Source organism: Gallus gallus, chromosome 4 (assembly GCF_016699485.2).
Source record: "Gallus gallus isolate bGalGal1 chromosome 4, bGalGal1.mat.broiler.GRCg7b, whole genome shotgun sequence".
Classification (NCBI taxonomy): domain Eukaryota; kingdom Metazoa; phylum Chordata; class Aves; order Galliformes; family Phasianidae; genus Gallus; species Gallus gallus.
Window position 1 is genome coordinate 4,075,148 of NC_052535.1, and position 18,246 is coordinate 4,093,393.

At 44.6% G+C, this 18,246-nt stretch overlaps 1 protein-coding gene across 41 annotated transcripts in view; it reads left to right on the top strand.

Moving 5' to 3' along the window:
- Nucleotides 1-18,246, top strand: part of INTS6L (integrator complex subunit 6 like) — a 53,636-nt gene that overhangs the window by 6,736 nt on the left and 28,654 nt on the right. For 13 of the 41 annotated variants that reach the window (XR_001464171.4, XR_001464172.4, XR_006939245.1 and 10 more), the window contains 5 exons: nt 3-107; nt 1,039-1,144; nt 4,061-4,099; nt 5,733-14,118; nt 14,198-14,275. Coding sequence is in view for 38 of the 41 variants with exons in the window: in XM_046941022.1 (XP_046796978.1) it covers nt 14,008-14,118; nt 14,198-14,275 (189 nt within the window). In the remaining 3 variants the exon portion in view is untranslated. Of the gene's footprint in view, nt 1-2; nt 108-1,038; nt 1,145-3,040; nt 3,153-4,060; nt 4,100-5,732; nt 14,119-14,197; nt 14,276-18,246 lie in introns of all 41 variants that reach the window. The other 28 variants (XM_046941010.1, XM_046941016.1, XM_046941017.1 and 25 more) reach the window with 20 other exon arrangements.

Sequence of the window (18,246 nt, forward strand, 5' to 3'; positions counted from 1 at the left end):
AGGACTTGCCCACCTGACTCCTGGCTCAGCAATGAGAAATGGAAGTATAGGAAGTCCCATGGTGAATGCTGGAGGGAGAGAGCTCTCTTAAGAGTGAAGTTTAACAGGTTATTTAGAGTGTAACTGAAACTTTCAGAAAATACATCCACTATGGATTTATAGAAATTTGTTTTAATTTAGAATCTGTTGCCCTGTAATGTGGTATATGCAATATTTATCAGCACTATGCTGCATGGCTCAATACTGAAAAACTGTTTTGAAGGGAAAAATATTGAAGTGACACCAGATGCTCTCACAAGTTTTGCTTTTCCCCTGAAGTGAATATCTGACAAAGTTATTGATTTTTTGAAAGATTCAATTACCAGAAGAGTGGGCCTTTGATGGCCAAGGTGTTTCCAGCACAAACTGATACACAGATCCTCTCAAAATTTCTGGCCTAGTACAGCCTTTGCGTTGCTTCCTTTCCAAATACAATGCTAACAGCACAGTTAAAACAGCACAGTACAGACAATGCAGATACAGCACTTGGTGTATCTTTTATTTTAGTTTCTTTGTGCTTTTTGTAGTAAATACTGATAAATTTGCCACAGTCTTACTACACTCACAAGAAATTTTTGACTACAAAAGCACTTTACAAGTGAGATACTTTGGATTATACTGGAATAAAAGTTGATAAAATAATACCACTGACATTATGGCAATTTGAGACATAAATTGGATCCACCAAATTTATTGAACACAACAGCACTGCTATCTGACCTTACTTTTGCCCTATTTACAGTCATTAACAATTTACAGCCATTTAACTACAGCTCCCCCTTGTATAGCTTTGTGGCATACACAGTCATAGGCAGCAAATTTGATGGTAGAAGTATTTGGTGTGCAGTTCACTGGAATGGTTGTATTTAGCATAATGTTACATCTTGTCTCCCAACAATCAGGAGAATGGGTGGCAATCTGCTAAACTTTATCTACAATTTTGATAATTCTTCTAAATGATACAGTTCAGTATCATCTTGACCTTTATGTTTTTCACAGCTAAGGGAACAGTTACATAAAAAGGATGAATGAGCAACAACAAAAGAGGAAGGCTGGGATCATATAATCTGAAAACTGGAACCACCATTTATGATTTCCTATTTAGGTAAGGGAGGCAGCACTGAAGAGTTATTAAAGCTCATTATTGTAAGTAATGAAATAGAGATTCTGCTGTAATTTCTGTCATGTACCTACTCTATGGCCCTGTATAGGCATTTAAAACCAGGCTGCAAATGTCACCTCCTTTAAATTAGAAATGTAGTAGGTATAAAAATTCAGGAAAAAAGAAATCAAACTTGTAACCAATAGTCAAAATTATGCTTTCTTTACTGGTAAAGAAAATGAGGCAAACACCAGCCAACTGTGATTTTCAGTGACAAAAGTACCTTTGAATCCTACGTATTTAATTTCTCCCCCAGTGAATAAGAATAAAACACTTGAACCATTGGAAGCATATTGAACGTGTTTGTTTATGTGACTGGTAACAGTTGGGATTAATGTTTGTCACTGAATCAAAATATTGGCAAGTACACAAGTAATATGAACACCATCACTGATTCTCAGTCTTGCTGGTCATTTATGATCCCCTTTATTGCCTTTGATGAGATATGGAAGGCTCGACTCTCATACAAATAAATCATTTAATTATTTGATATGCCCATAACAGTGGTTGGACAGAAGGCTTTCACTTTGTTACGATCCCAGACCAGACCTAAGCTCATCCAGAGAGCTTCCTCCTCCCTGTTGATACTGAGATTTAACACGGCCCTAAGAAATTCAGGCCAGGTGTTTGACTTCCTTCCTTGCTGTGCAGGATTTTGAGGTGGACATCTGCCAAGGCTCAAGCCACTGGAAAAAGGTCTGGTCCTCTGGAGGGAACAGCAAATAGCCTCTAGACCTTGAAGCCAGAAATCCATACACTTTCTCCATTGAGGTCCCTGGAAATTGTCATGTTTAATTCCCTGGCTCAAAATTCAGATAGCGTGGGAACCTGTTGGAGAAGCAGCAGATTAGTTAGCCTCAGTTCCCCACAAGCTCACTGAGTTTTCATTCAGCTGCTGTATTTGAGGCCTGCCTACTTCTGAGCTTAATCATTCTTCAAATATCTTCTGAACTAACAATTCAGAACATTGACATATGTAAATTCATGGGGTTTGCTGAAGCAGTTTGCTTATAGCTTCATTGACCTTGGAAGCAATAAGCAATAGTGTTTTCAGAGGGAGGACTGAGATGCTTTGTCATGCTAGCTCTTGGTTCAGGATTTTTTTCTCTATTGCATGTTAAAATTGGTTTATGGTCTCTGTGACACAGTGACTGATGTTGTTATCCTCTGATGTCTTTTGGAAATGTAACAGAAGCAATTTCCAGCTCATGATACAGGAAACTCCTATGTACCAATAAATAAAAACTAAGATGAAAGCAGGATCTGTGGAAAGACCTAGATGTGAGAATCGTGCCTGCATGCTTTCTTTGTTGGAAAGTGAGAATTTTTACCAAGCCTATTTAGATCCCCATAAGTGGATTTTGGCAGGAGTCAGGATACGGCCACTGCCAGCTGCCTGTTGAGCATGTATATGTTCTATACCTCTGTGAAACTAACAATAAGGCTATGATGAGAAAGTAAATCTCAGTAGGAAAGAACAGTTAGCAAAACCCTAAAGCTCATAAGTAATTCATTGACCTCAGATTTCATTCCTTTTAATGAAGTTACGGAAAAACAAGTTGAGAAAGAAGCCACGGTGTAGACCTGGTCTATGAAATTAGATTGCGCTCTTGACTAAAAGATTACCTGAATGTAATGCTTATACACAGACAGCTTGCTATAGTGCTTCATGAATAGTTTTTAAAAATGTGAGATTTTCATTTTGTGCTTCAGTGAAGAGTTGCACTGACTACAACAGTTTACATATTATACTTGCAGCAAGTGCAGCAGCTTTCTGTAGCGCTGTTGTAACACTGCCCTACCCTCTTTTACTGCCCTCCCTGTTTGCCACATCACCAGCTGCCTTAGCTTGTGATCCTGTGAACGTGCTGGTACCAGAGCCTAGATGCAAGGAGCCACGGGTCAGCCTTCTGAGTCTTTACTAGCAAACTGCAGCTTTGCAAGATGGGAAGTAAGAGTTCAGCTTGATAACAGATATCCTTTGCTGCTTTTGTTTTGAAAATAGTAGATGAGTAAGAGAAATATTATGGTTTTATCTGGTATGCAGCAAGGCTTTAAATTTGAGTTTACTTACCTTCTAAGCTCTCCACATATCCCTTGTTTGACCACAGGTTTTCAAACATAGCCATGGGAGGGTTACAGGGGTATTGGCTGGCAGCCAAGGGACTGTATTTAATTAGTGAGGAATGCACTGGCCATAGCAGCATTCCCTATAGGAGCTACAACCCATGTAACTACAGGTGCTGTCCTGCTCTCTCTTCAATCTCAGGGACTGCTCTTCTTCACGCAGTACTGCATTTAGCAGTTTGTGCCACATATGGAAAAAAATATGTTCAGTGGTGGATGCTACTATCAGAATATTTCTATTTTCTGTTCGTTGCTCTGCCAGAGATACAGGCAAAATCTTTGGATTTTAGGGTCCTGCTGCCCTCTTAGTCTTACTGCAAATGAGTCCCTGACTGCCAAAGCCTCAGTGGATTCACCTTATTTTGTATGCCTGTTTGATTAACCATTTCAGTACAGCTGGGCCTGATCTTATTGGGTTCATCCGGAGTTTCAAATGATTGATAACTCTAGGAATTAAGCTCAAAGTGTACCAGGCTAGACTACCTAGAGCAAAAATATCCTTAGTCAAACCCTTTTAACTGAAATGTCTGCATTTAACTGGAGTTCTCTTTAGAACACTGAGGCTACTTTCTCATTTGTTGCTGCTGGGCTGAAGTGATGTGCTTTAGTGCACTGAGTTATAATATGTTGTTATTAATTTTTGTTTTGAGTAGTCTAATGGTTTAAAAAAACCCATGTTGGTGCTGATTTTTAAATTGACAAAGTTAACTTGTATCTTTGTGCTCATTTTAGATATATAAGGTGACTGTGAGTGCTTGCCACATGGTTCAGGTAAGCTCCAGTTATATCTATCGAAGAGTAATTCATGGTTTTACTTGAATCATTTATATATTTTGTGTAATTCTGGCTCTTTCTAAAGGAATCTTGTTAGAACTGTGCTTCTCTGTGTGCTTGTTCGGTTGTTGTTCGGTTCTACATTTTTAAGACTTTTTCCAAGTATGTTTTCCCTGTTTTACTTTAATACTTTTATTTTCCTGCAGTTTTAATTTCTTCTGCCTGTGTTACTTAATACAAGTGGGAACTGAGGAGAAGGGAAAAGGGGCTGTGTGGTCCTGGTAGGAATCTACAAATCATAAGGACTGAGATATTAAATCTTGAAGGGCACAGTCCAGTATTAGTGACTCTCATCCCAGGAGAACCAAGTTGCAGCAGTGCTGGGCAATTTAGGACACCTTTGCCTTACCACTTACTTTGTATTTTTTGTTTAGTGTGATCCAAAGCTGAGAATACAAATGCTATGGAAACCTTGAGTCATCAGTGGCTCATCTCAAACTTCTGCTGTGCTTGGCCATCATTCTGTTTTTGTGATCTTTCTTCTTGAATCTTCAATCCTGTTTCCTTTCTTATGCATATGTAAAGTCTGTGCTTAGCATTGGTGACCCACCATGTCCTGTTCTCTCCCCCACTCTGCTGCTTTCTTCTCCATTTCCTTTTTGCCCTGCTGCAGAGTGGTAAAAAGAGGGAGCAGGAGGTGTACGTGTTGGGAGGAAAGGAGATGTTGGAGAAAGGGTATTGAAAGGAGCAACAGGAAAGGATGAGAATGTTTGGGAGTAAGGGACAGCTGCCTGTCATTGGCACGGGGATACTACAGAACATAAATTGTGCAAAGCTGGAGAAGTATTGGGGTGGTGAATGAGCATGATGTGATATGGGAAATGGCTGACACAAATTCCCAGTTAAGTTGGATTTTCATTGCAAACACAATAGATTTAGTTGAATAGGGAATGATTAAAGTTTGAAAATGTTTCTGACTGTTCTGAAATTGTTTGGAAGAGAGCTGGCATTATTATAGCTTTTTAAAAAAGGGTGGACAAAATCATAATTGTCTCTTATAATTGTTGCACATAAAGTTTTTTATTAAAGTTCCTTTTTTTTTTTTTTAAATGAAACTGAATGACTTCAAGGTGGAGTTTGTTTTTTCTTTTGTTTGCATTTTTTCTTGTCTTTTTGCTCTCTCAGGTAAATTGCTACTTGCACTTAATTATGGAGAGTCGTTGCTTGGAGGCCTTAATATGCCTCTACTGTTTTGTAGAGAGTATCAAATTATTACTGGGGACTTTTTTTTTTGATGGAGAATGGAGGACAGCTGCAATGTCTTCCCTTTCAAAACTGAATATGAGAAACAGAGGCCACAATTAAATGCAAAAACATAAATTACATTTTCCCTTGTTTTAATGTGAGATTTGCACTTAACTGGAAAGAGTGACTGCAACATTCTCTCTACCCAATTATTAGTATCATTGCTGCAGGGAAAATGGTGGGAGGGTTGGTTGGATTATGCAGCTCTGCCAGAAGTACCTTCTACCTTAAGTGAAAACCGGCCAGAAGATACAGAAAAGCCAAGGAGGAGAATGCAGAGAAGTGTTCACTACTCATTACTAACATGCAACGCTTGGCCTTGTAGCTCTGCACTGAGCAACAGGAACTGCCACACTGTTTCCAGGAACAGCCAGTGGGGGATGCTTAGAGATGAAGAAAAAGTGCATATGCAAAAACATCTTAGCTTGGTGTATCCTCCTGGCTTTGTGAGGTCAGTGTGGTAAAGGCTCTGGGAAAACCCAGAAGTTTCATCTTACCTACTGTATTTATTTGCTGTTGATCACACTGTCCACGAATTTGTGTAATGTCGTTTAAAATCCATTTTCAGTCTCCACAATCTCTTGAAGCAATGACTGCCACTCTGTAATGGTGGACTGTATGAAAGAGTACTTTCTTTTGGGTGTGTTTGTTTTAAACCTGCTGCATAATGATTTTGTTGGATGCTCCCTTTTGTTGGATGCTTTTATACTAGAAGAGAAAGCAAACAATTATTCTGCATCTCCCTTCTCCATTCAGGATTTTATAGACTGCTATCACTTCTCTCTGCAGTCATCTTTTTTTTATTTCCAACCTGAAGAGCTCTTGCCTATTTAATTTCTTCTTGTAGTGAAGCTGCTCTGTACCTCAAAAAGATAAACATGGGCTTCTCATTACTGCTCTCTTTCTTCTTTCTCTCAGGTAGAAGTGCTGAGGAAACCTTATACGGGAATACCATAGTTCAAAGATTATTTGGTGCCTCTTTGTGCCAAAATAATTAGCCTTCAGCTCCTAGAAGTTGCCAAAAGTTTCCAAAGGGAAAACTCTGTTGTTGTAAACCTCCAGTTTGAGATTGCATTCATATCCTAAAGTAGATAAGAGCACACGGCGAGTAAACAGGAGAAACGTCTGGATTTGAAGTCCTCCTTTGCTGCCAACAAACCTTCAAGCTTAATACACAGAATTTGAGTGCAAGGAAGTGACAAAATTGGGACCTGAGAGATCAGGAAGTTCAGTAATTCAGGCTGTACTGAGCAACGTCAGCAGAGCTAAACAGGAACAGAGAGCAGAGTGTGTGGGTTGTTGGGGTTTTTTGTTTTGTTTTGTTTTGTTTTTTGTGGTTTTTTCCCCCACCTCATTTAGTCCAGAGTAAGTGCTGCATCTTCTGGCATGGGTAAATCTTAAGAGACAGAGAAGTAGGCAAAAAATTAAATAAAAAGTTGCTGTCTTCTCTGTGTTCCCATCTGGCATAAATATGCAGTTTCAGAGAGGCAAATGCAGGTGTCTTCAGCCTCATGGGAAAGCATCTGCTGGAACACCTTGCTGTCCTTTCATTCTGGCAGATTTGCAGTTTTCCACCTTGTGCCTTTTTATTTATTTATTTATTTATTTATTTTGCCCCACTGCATCAGATTCAAGCTATTCAAAACTCTGCGCGCCTTTGCTGCCATGTCTCAGTTCTCTGAATTTCCTGTGTGGTCTGTCCTGCTGGCAGTTCTACTGCACCTCACTGTCTGCTCCTGCCATCTCCTTTTATCATGGAGCTGGTCTTACAAGACAAAGGTTTTATCTCTGATTATGCTTGTACTGGAAGTTGTTCCAAACACCACCTACCAGATACCCAAGGAGTTGAGCCTTTCCTTCCTCGTCCTTGTTATCTAAAATAAAAATCATTATTGAAGAATTGAACCTCTGTTTTGTTCTCGTGTGCACTTGCTTTTTGCTGAGTTTCCTTCTAACACCAACAGTGCTTCTTGGGCCTTTCTCTCCTGTCCCGCCTTGTTGTTTTGTTACCACCCACTCATTAGATCATGTCTGAAATTAGCTTGAGAGAACTACAGGGCAGGGTTGATTTCTTGTCTTTTTACTGAGGGCTTGGCACAGTTTTGAGTGGCTTTCAGACTGGGGGCAGGGTGAGGAGTGACAGCAACAAAATAAGTCATTGTGCAGGTTGGGGAAACCAAGGCAGGAAGGCCAGGTAGCTACAGAAGATGCTGGTTGAAGGTCTGTATCAGGAACAGTAAGAGCTTATGTAGCACTAAAGCCTGTGCTTTGTGTAGATAATCCTCTCCGCTTCTTTAACCATCTTCGGTGAAAAATAGTCATTAGGATAAAATTCTGAACTCTTCTGGGGAAAAAAAAATAACATTTTGTAAAAGTCTTTTATTTTACCATAAGCATTTTCATTACACGGTGTTTTCTGTAATAGCTTTGGGGATGAGGGGGGCGTTGGTATTGTAGTTTTGTTTTCCTGGCAACTAAATAATGATAAATGTATTGATGCCATTAAACAATTCAATTTCAGCAAGGTGATAATGATGATCTATTAAAGTGATGTTTTTTCTGAGATGCTACCTCGTGCCCCAACTCCATGCTGGCTGGGGATAGTGGGTGTTCCCCCACGGACTGAAATGATGCTGAGTGCTGAAGAGTGACTCACAGACCGAAACCAGAGTCATGGGGTATGTACAGGACTTGGGGCTCCCTGAGACTTGCAGTAGGGCCTGGTGTGCTTTGGATCAGGTGCAGGCAGGATGTGGAATGCACCATCAGGTTAGGTAAACTTTCTCTGTTGGAGATGCTTTTGAAAGCTGTAAGGGGTAGCTTCTCTTGCAGGCAAGACATGCACATAGGATATAGTAGAAAGTCATAACTGTGTCCAGGAATGAAACAGGTGTGGCTTTACCTTTATGGTGAAATCTCTCAGTTCAGAGTAGATCCCCAGCCTACGTGAGCATTCTTTGCCTGTCTTATATTTTGCCTCGTAGAATATAATAAAAAACAAATCTTGCTACTTTGCACATTCGTTTAGTTCATATTGCTGCTTTCCAAATGGGTACTACTCCAGATTTATTTATTTATTTAATATAATGCCTTTCATCCAAAGATCCCAAGCTGATTTGGCCCAGTTCCCAGGTACAGCTTAGCAACACTCAGCATAAGACCAGTAAAAGGAAGTATCAGGGAATTTCACACAGTTCTTGGCTGGCTGTCAATTCAAATGCACCTACAGGTCAGAGCATCCCCAGGGCTCCTCCAGCCTCTGAGCCCCTGCTTGCTGTGGCTGTGACTGCCTGGTACACACGGCTCCCGCCTCAGGCTACCAGAAATCCTTCTCCTGTTCTTTCCTCTGTTGTCTCCCAGCATGCATAAGAGATGATAATCTTTGTTGGGAAAACTCAGTGAGATTTGCAGGGTCTTAATCTGATGCTATTTGCAGTTTGATCACAAAGATGCACGGAGCTGAAGCACGCATTTTTGGTTTTGTATCTCTCTGCAGATGCATAGATATGTGCAGTATTCTGATTTCTTTTTCTCATCTTCACATTTACAGTAACTCATTTCTCCAGCTTGCTGCGCTCACTGTTTCAGTTTCTTTTCCAGTAGTCAGAATGGTTTTTGTTTGTTGTTGCTTTCTGTTATTGCTTCAAACTTTCTGAATGTTGTTTCTTCTCTGGAGGGATTCTTGGGCATTGAAATCAGCTCTCATATGGAGAGCCTTGCCTGTCTGGAAATTTGTTACTGCATGTTTTGCTGTTCAGAGCGTCTCCTCGGAGACATTTTGTCAGAGTTTTGCTTATCTACCACTATTGCAAAATGATCCACCATCTTATGCAATCAATCACTTCCTTATAGCCTTCTCATTGGTCTTTAAAGCAAAATAGAAATTAAACTGTACCTGCTGTTATGCAGGTAGTGGTGATCTGTCTTTTACCTTTGGACCACAGGCAGTACCAGCTGCGCTCACATGAAAACCTTGCAGAGGCACATGGGAGCCCTCTGGACCATGACATTGGTGAAAGCAGCTGGCAGCCCTGTGAGGGCCTGAGGGTGGTTGTGCTTTCTTGTCTGAAAGAGCCAAGGACAGGACAGTTCAGTCTGTTTAGTGGAGCTGTGTTTGTGCACTATTGCTGCCCTGCTGGCAGCAGCTTTCTAGGAATGGCTGTGTGACAAGGAATGGCTGGAGGTTCACATCTCTCCTTAGTGTGCTTGCAACTGAACTGAGATGCATGCTTGCCCACCTTCCTGGCCTCTGTAATGTACAGCAAAGGCTTAAACTGTGGGTTTGGGGTGAGAGAGAGAGAGAGAGAGAGAGGAAACAATGCTGGCTGGACTCTTCCCCTTCACTAAAAGGCGTCTTTTACTGCATGGAAGAGATGACATGACTTAATGAAACTCTCAGATGTTCCTTGAATTATTTTCCTGAGCATAGAGCTTTCTCTTTTTGTGGTTAAATATGACAGTTATAGTGCTGTGTTTATGCACAGTCAATAAATCAGCAGAAAACGGGCTGCAGACAGGGCATGTATCTGTTGTCTATTTCTCATACTTCAGCTGAAAATGGAATTTTTGAATTCACTGAAGCCTGTGAAAAGAAATCCAAGTGCCATGGGAGGTTCACACAAAGTCTGAAGGCTCACAGCAATATGGGATTTGTACCTCAGCTTCAGTTGCTGTCCTCTCCCTGCAAACCCACGCTCTTCAAACCTTGTAGAAAGTTGACTGACTTTCAAACTCTGACTTGCCTTTGGTGGAAAGATAACAGAAAGGAGAATGGAGCAAGTGAAGGGAGCAGAAGTCTTTAAGGGCTGAGTTACTGTTTGTGGAAGCATGCATTGTACTTACAACATCAGAAAGGAAAAAACAGTGCTAGTGAGCAATATCCTGGAACATACTCATCTACTTCTTGTTGTATTTGTTTGTTTGTTTTTCTTTCTTTCCAGAAGGGGCTGTGTGACACATTGGCAGAAGAAGCCTGTCCCCTTCCATTGTCTGGCTCAAGAATGGGTAACTGCTGAGGGGTGAGAGTCTTTAGCCCCGATATAGCACAAAATATCAAAGGTCTCGAATTTGCTCAGCTTCTGCCATCTCAGATACAATTCTCTATATTCTCACTCTGCCATATAGTTACCAGAGCTTTGGAAGGATGAAGTTATTATTTAGCACAGGTTTTTATTATTAATCTTACTAGAGATTGACTGCACACAAATTCATATTGAAATCAAACGTCGTATTTCTGAAAGGGACAATATAGATTTATGGCTGGCTAAGTGCTGAACACTTCTAAAATCTCACTGCAATACTGAAACTTCTGTCTAACGTGCTACTGCATGAATCCCTTAGCCCTGTGGCAGCTCCTTTTCTGGATAATGGGGATTATACTTCCCAATTGGCTGCATGGATTCATTATTGTTTTTACAGTTATTGAACAGTTACCATTTTTGCTCTGGCTTGAAGCTTTTTAAATAAGTCATCAGGGCAGCTGTATTACAAGACCAAGACAGGGAGCTGCAGAAGTGGAAGGAGGTTTGAAGGAACTGGATTTTAAATGGGTATTTTCTAACTAAGGTATCAAGCACGTCTCAAATTCATATGGCTAATTGGTGCCAAAGCTGATGTTGGTTGGTGTCCCAAGGAACAGGGCTAGAGTCTCACAGGTGCGTTGCTTTTTCAGATAAGAAAGCAGCTAGGGGAGAAAACAAAGGAACAGATGAAGCAATACAGAAGTGTTGAGAAGAATGGAACATTGTTAGAGCTAAAACCCTGTTAGATGCCACAGCTTAGATGTTATGCTGTGTTAGGACAAGGAACAGAAAAAGAGTAACTTATTGGTGCAGCAGGAAAATATGCAATTGATCTGTTGGATCATTCTTACAAAATAATGCTTCCTTCTGTTTGACAGTATCTACATAGGAGTGATTTCAAAATATTTAATTGTAGGAGAGCTTAATCTGCAGTAGCTGTTCTGATTAATTTCCCCTTAGAGACAATTTCTTTAACGATCAGAGCTAAAGGAATTAAAATGAGTGTAATTTCAATAGAAAATTAAGAATACTTTGAACTTTATAGATGTAACAAAAGTCTGTCACCATAGCTGCCAAGCAGTCAGCACTGAAAAACACAAATTCCGTAGAGTGGTAGTAGTAAAGAACTACTCTCTATTACTGCATTCATGCACATTAGCAACTGTGGTGCCCATTATTTTCAGTAATAATAATTAAAAAAAAAAAAAGCCTCATTAAACTAAATAAGTGACGTGTACAGTGCCCAGGAAATCGCTGGCCTGTAGCTCTTGTGGTGTCCAGCAGGAGCAAGCTCCAAAAGCCAGAATCCTCAAGAGAGGCAGAGTATGTGAACCTTGCCTGCTGCTGCCCTTACAAAGGTCATCCTCCTCTGAAACTGGAAGCAGAATGTTTTGTCTTGACCTTTAAATATTACGTTTGAATGTGAGAGAACTGGCTTTCAAGTTTCAGGCAGTCTGGATTTAAAACAAACAAACAAACAAAAAACAACAACAACAACATGAAAATGTGAGGGTATGAACTTGTAACTGTTTAGCATTTGACGCAGCCTGGCTCGAGGACACTGTAGGACGTGAGGCCCCTGGATTGCCAGTTCGAATTGGCTGAGATCAGCTGGAATCAAAAGTTAGGCTCTGACTTCATCTGGTTGATGTGAGAGAAATGCATAGGTGGCCTCATCAAGTTCTCAGTGCGGGAACCTAGCGGCATTAGCTGGCATCTCCTACCAATAGTTTACTTTCCATTCAGGCCTTAGCAAATCTATTCCTATCTAGGAGCTGTCTTTCCAGACTGACACGCAGCAGGACAAAAAAAATATGGTATCAGTATTTTTGCCTTATCTGTAGAGATTCAAATCCTGTTCCTGCAGTCTGGCTCCATTGATATGCACTAATACTTACATAAAATTATTTGCCTGTTTATCCCTCCTGGCATTTCTGCTATGATTGCTAACATTCAGAAACTTTAAACACAGCTGCAGTCACAGATATGTAACTTACAGACAGGGCCTAGATAATGGAATGGAGAGGCTCCAAGTCTGACAGTGCTTGTTTTCAAAATAAGCTGCTTCTCAACTATTAATTAATCCACTTACAGCACACTACAATTAAATACTTTGATAATGGGATGTGAAAAATATTTGCAGAAGCTTTTAAAACAAACCCCCACGAACCTCTTTCTGCAAACGCTGTGGAGATTTGGCACTGGCCTCTATTGTGGTTGTGTCTGCGACCACAAGGAACAAGCACATCCCTGAACTACCTGCACCTACATCTGATTATATTTGGATCAACACGGGTAATGACATCTTTACCAACCTTTGCATTTTGTAATGCTCTGTAATGGGGATTGTAGCGCTCACCTGTGGTGTTGTGAAATAACTATTGCCCAAGGAACTGAGAAACAGAGTGAGAACTGTGCCTCTGCTTATTATTTGAGTGAAGAGCAAGAAAAAAGATGCAGAGCGAGCCTTTGAATGTAGAAGCACTGGAAAATATTATTAGCTACTTAATTATTGCTAACTAAGATTCATGTTGACAGCGCTGCTTTTGTGTTTCTTGGATCCAATCCTGGAAGCAAACGGGCGACTGCAAGCAGACACAGCACTGAATGCTGCCCAGGTCCCACCGCACCGATCCGGTGCCCATTGGTGGCACTGGGGCTGTGACTGAGCAGCCTGCTGTGAACCGAGGCCTGAGCTCTGTGCTGCAGCACACCGTGGGCCCTCCCCTGTCAGGCTGGTGGTTTTGAATCCCCCCCGCCTGGGAGGGGAGCCGTGTGTGGTGTGGTCGGTTTGGCTCTGGCTCACCGTGCCCTCAGCTGGGTGCCCCATCGGCACATGGTGGGCTGTGAGAGCCCCACGTCCCGCCCTGCTTTGGAACTCCGGAAGACAACTGTTGCCTGAGCAGAAACCAGCGCACGGAAGGGCGGAGGATTTAGTGCTTAAGTGAAACATCCAGCGACCGAGAGCACAGCGGTTATGTCACAGGTGATTAGCCCCATTGCTCCGCTCCGTGCTCCACGCCTGCTCGTAGCTCTGCTCAGGCCGTCGAGGGTAGGCCGCGGCGGGCAGGTGTGGGGCGACGGCGGCTCGGCGCGGCTCGGCACGGCTCGGCCTGGCCCGGCCCGGGGGAGCGATGGGAGCGGGCCGCGAGGCCGGAGCCGAGAGCGGGCCGTGAGGCGCCGAGCCGCTGCCCGGAGCTCCCCCCGCCGCCGGGCCGGGAGGGGCAGCCCCTGGGGCGAGGGGCGGGGAACCCCGCAGAGGGGCGGGGTGGACTGACAGGTGTGCGCGCGCGCAGGGCTCCTCTGGCGCCTCCCTCCTCACCCCGCCTCCCTCCTCATGAATATGCAAATATGGGTATAATTCGCAGCCAATGGCGTGCGCGCTGGTCACATGGTGCTGGTGGAAGCTCAGGGAAGAGAAGTTGAGTCTCGGCGAACACAGCAGCTCAGTAACGCGCCGCAGCCGGACCGAGCGGAGCCGGGGCGGGCGGGCGGACAGGCGGCGGCCGGGGGCGGTGAGCCGCTGCCCCCTCCCACCTCCCCACAGGGTGCCCGGCGGGCCGGCGCTCTGCCTGGACCATGCCGATCCTCCTCTTCCTCATAGACACGTCCGCCTCCATGAACCAGCGGGCGTATCTAGGCACCAGCTACCTGGACATCGCCAAGGGCGCCGTGGAGATCTTCATGAAGGTGAGTGCGGGGCCGGGGGCCGCCGCCCTCGTCCGCCCCATCCGCCCGCTCACGCCGTTTCTCTCCGCTCTCTCCGCAGCTGCGGGCCCGGGACCCGGCCAGCCGCGGCGACAGGTACATGCTGGTTACCTTCGACGAGCCGCCCTACTGCATCAAGGTAACCGAGCCCCCTCCCCGCCGCCCCGCGCCGCCGCCCCGGCCCCGCCGCGGAGCCGCCCGCCGCGTGGAGGCGGTGCGGCGCGGCCCCGGCCGACCCGGCGGCGGCGGCAGCGGCTGGTGAAGATGGCGGACATTTTGCTTTTGTATGGAGGAGAGAGGCTGAGGGCGCTGCTGAGATGGAGGAGGGGGGGGGAGGAGACGTACGCCGGCGTGATTCACCGCCCCGCCGCGCTCCGCCTCCCCGGCCGTTGCCCGCCCGCCCCCCGTAAGGCGGTGGCTCCCGCGGGGCCGCGCCGCACAGCGCCGCCGCGCAGCCCCGAGCGCGGGTCGCGGCCCGCCGGCCTGAGGGCGGCCCCGGGAGCGGCCTCTGTCAGCGCGGGGCCGCGCGCGGAGGTGCCGCTTCTTCCCGCTTGGCCGCGGCCGTGAGGAGCAGCCGCTCCCGCAGGAACGGCCGCGTGCCGGCCCTGCAGCGCGAGCCGCGGCCTGCTGCACGGCGGGCTGTGTGCGGGGTCGGCTGCGCCACGAGGTCACGGCCGGAGGGAAAACGGCGGTGCCGCCGTTCGGTGGCGTGGCCTCGGTGTCACAGATAAAAGCATCAAAGTCACATCTCGAGCGCTCAAAGCGTGCTACAGAAAACACCTCTGCCATGGCAGGGTTAGAATTCTCCTGCGCAGCCCCCTTTGGGGGCCATGGTTACCACAAACAGAGCGGCGGGCACACAGGAATTGCTGCAAAGGCCAAGGAAAGCCCTGTGCAAACTTGAAACGGGCTCCTGCCTGCTTCCCCAGCTGAAACTTCCCAAGGGAAAGTTGTGAAAAAGCAGTGTTTGCTGACGATTGTGCCCCTGTCCTTTAATAATGAAGGAACCTAACTCTCAGGAGGTAGGAACTGCAATTCCTTTCATCAGCAGTGTATTTAGACTGCTAAACTTCACCAGGAAACGGAAAGCTTTTTTGGTGATTCACTTACTGTGACACTGGTACGTTATTTTTACCTCTTTACACTTACATTGCTTTTATCTCTTGCCCTTTTTTAAGAAGAGGGAACAGAAACAGTCATATTTCTGTGCCTAGGGGCCATTCGTTTTCTGCTGCAGAAACTTCAGGTTTCCCAGAACACCTTGGCCTGCCCTGGAAAGTGGCTTTATATATTTTTTTTAACCTCTTTTAAAGACATAAGGCACACGTCTTTCCTGATCCAAGTTCGTGAGTGGATGCAAACATCGAGTGGGCACAAACACCAAGCATCTGACAGACCCCAGGGAACTGCATTTCCTTTGATGAGGGCTCCCTCCTAGTTTTATGTCAGGTGTTTTGCAGGAAGACCTTAAGATTGAGGGAGAAACCTTTCCACGGATGGTTATTTATTACGAGTGACCCTTCTGGTTGGAGAGCCGTGTGATAATGCAGCTCATTATTATCACGTGCTACGCTCGGATCTGATGGAGAGAATCCTTACTCTTAACATAATTCACTAATGAATGTCTGTGTGCTCAGTTCGAGTAGTAATGACTGAAACAAATAGGACTCTGTGTTACCTGTTGTCCAATTAGGTAATATTGGAAATGCAGTAAATAGCTGAGGAAAAAAACGACACCTTCCAGTTCTTATACACATTTTAGATCATGTTTCCTTTTAGTATGCTGACTTTCAGATTGGACCCCAACCTTAAAGCATCATTCTCTAGACAGGCTGCCAATCCAATAAATAAATGCTTACCATAGTTAACGGGTTGCTTTCTCCATTCATTACACGACTCCATCACAGCACCCCAGAAATTGCTATGGTTTGGCTGCCGTCCTGTCTCTCATTCAGCAGAGAGAGCTTTACAGCAGCACCGCCGTACTGCTCCCAAGTCCTTTACCAGTATTTGTGTGCCCCTCTGTAGTTCTAACAGGAGTTATTTGAGGAAAACTTTAGCCCAGGTTGTGTGTGTTTAGACATCCTAAAAAGCACTTCTCAAAGAAGTAAAGCGTAGTTTCTTTCCTAGAGCTGCTGTAGTTGGCGTTTCATTAGCTGTGCTGATTTAGAAGAAGAGAAAACAGACTTGGCAAGTGAATGTATTTTGCAGGTCTGCTTTCCAAGTACGTGCAGTAGCGGCTGGTTCTGTTCAGTGACCGCTTTATCCTCTTTTTCCTTTATGTAATTTGATTAGTGTACATCGTAATCTCACTGATAGTTCTTAAGTTCAGCGGTAAAACAACCAAGGGGAATAATCTCGAGGGTTAATTGAGACGAACTGGTGCTGTGTAGCTCAGAACTTGTTTACCTGCAGCCTTCGAATATATTAAAACAGCAGTGCTGGCTCATTGGTGGTGGGAAGGGACATCACGAGAGAACATCGTACATGTGGTGGCATTTTGTCTGAATGGAAGGCTTCTGCTACAGCACAAATGGTGTGCTAAAATCTGTGCAATGAGGTGATGTGTTTGGAACTATCCTCAGCACGGAAGGTCTGAAGTGCTTTGAGATGTGACAAAGGGAGTGGTTGTGAGAGGAGCCACAGGACTGCTCAGAGCCCTCTGCTCCAATTCTCTGAAATGAGGTTGCTCAGAGTGTGTGGTGTGGCCCTGCAGAGCATTGGGGTGGCACGTGTCTGAAGGGACAGGTGTCCCAGGAGCAGTAAGGCGGACGGTAAGGTGGAGAGAGAGGGCAGGAATCTCTTAAGCACCTTTCGCTCAGAGCAAATGCCTTTGGAGCCGCTTTGCTCACGCTTGTTGCGTAGCCTCTTGGGGTGCTCAAGGCTGGGCTGGATGGCGCCCTGGGCATCCAGACCTGGTGGGGGGCAGCCAGCCCATGCAGGGGCTTGCAGCTTGGGTCACCTTTAGGGTGCTTTCTGAACCATTCCATCCCACCATTCTGTGATCCGTGGTTGATTCCGTGATCCCATGTAGGTGGTGATTTGTGCTCTGGTCATTTACAAGTGCTACTGCACTTCCAAAATTCTCTGCAATTAAAGGCAATTTTTCGATATTTTAAGAGCATGCTGTGCATATGCAATGTATAAACCTGTGTGTATGCAAAGATGTGATCCTATGCAAGTCTGCAGGAGGATGGCTGGCTGTAACTTTTGTTGATCATCGAGGCACTCTAGAAGGGAAAGATAGTATATTACTTGAAGTAAGAACTGCAGCCTTATGTTTATGCTATAGGTAAGACACTCTAGATGGAAATTGTAAATAGGATGCTGTCAGGTGTGTCTGCCTCAGTCTAGTGGTGTGTTAGTGGCACTGCACTCAGGTTGTCCGTTCTCATGTTGAGTATTGAGCACACCTGGGGAGCAAATGGTATCTACAGTATAACTCCTGTATATCCAGTAGCATGTGGCAGGTGTCCGTCACAACTAAAGCACTAGTGCTTAATTTCAGGTATTGAAGGAACGTACACATGTATGTTTCGAGTTTTATTGGGTGAGAAAAGTGGATTTAAAAACAGTGTTGCTGTCTGGGACGATGTTTGACATCCTTGGCCTTCTGACTAGGATAAATGTATTATCTGGTTCTTTGAATATAGCACATCCTTGTTTTGAAGGCTGTATTAATGGCTTGTTGGAAGTAGAAGCTTGCTCCTTCCCATCTCTGCTTTAACCTGACACTGCTGTACATTCACGATGTGCCAACCCCACCTCTTGAGCAAAAACTGGTTGATGATGGAATACCGGCAGGGGGAGGAGAAACAGGCAAGATGTTAGGACCGCTTCTTTGGCTTTTCCTGAATTAGTGATGCTACGAGTATGGAAAGAGATGGGAAAAGTCCTCTCACCTGCCTGCCTTCCCCCAGACTTCTGCTGTTTTCCAGCCACGCAGAAAAGAGGGAAGGAGTTTACAGCAAGATCTCCCAAAATTTCTCTGTAAATGGGTCACGTACTCAGATCTCTACCTAAAAGAGTTCTGAAAAGGAAAGCAAGATTTAGCTCTTTGTTTTTCCAGTCTTGATTTTGTTAAACCTCCCATCCTGCTGTTTGTGGTCT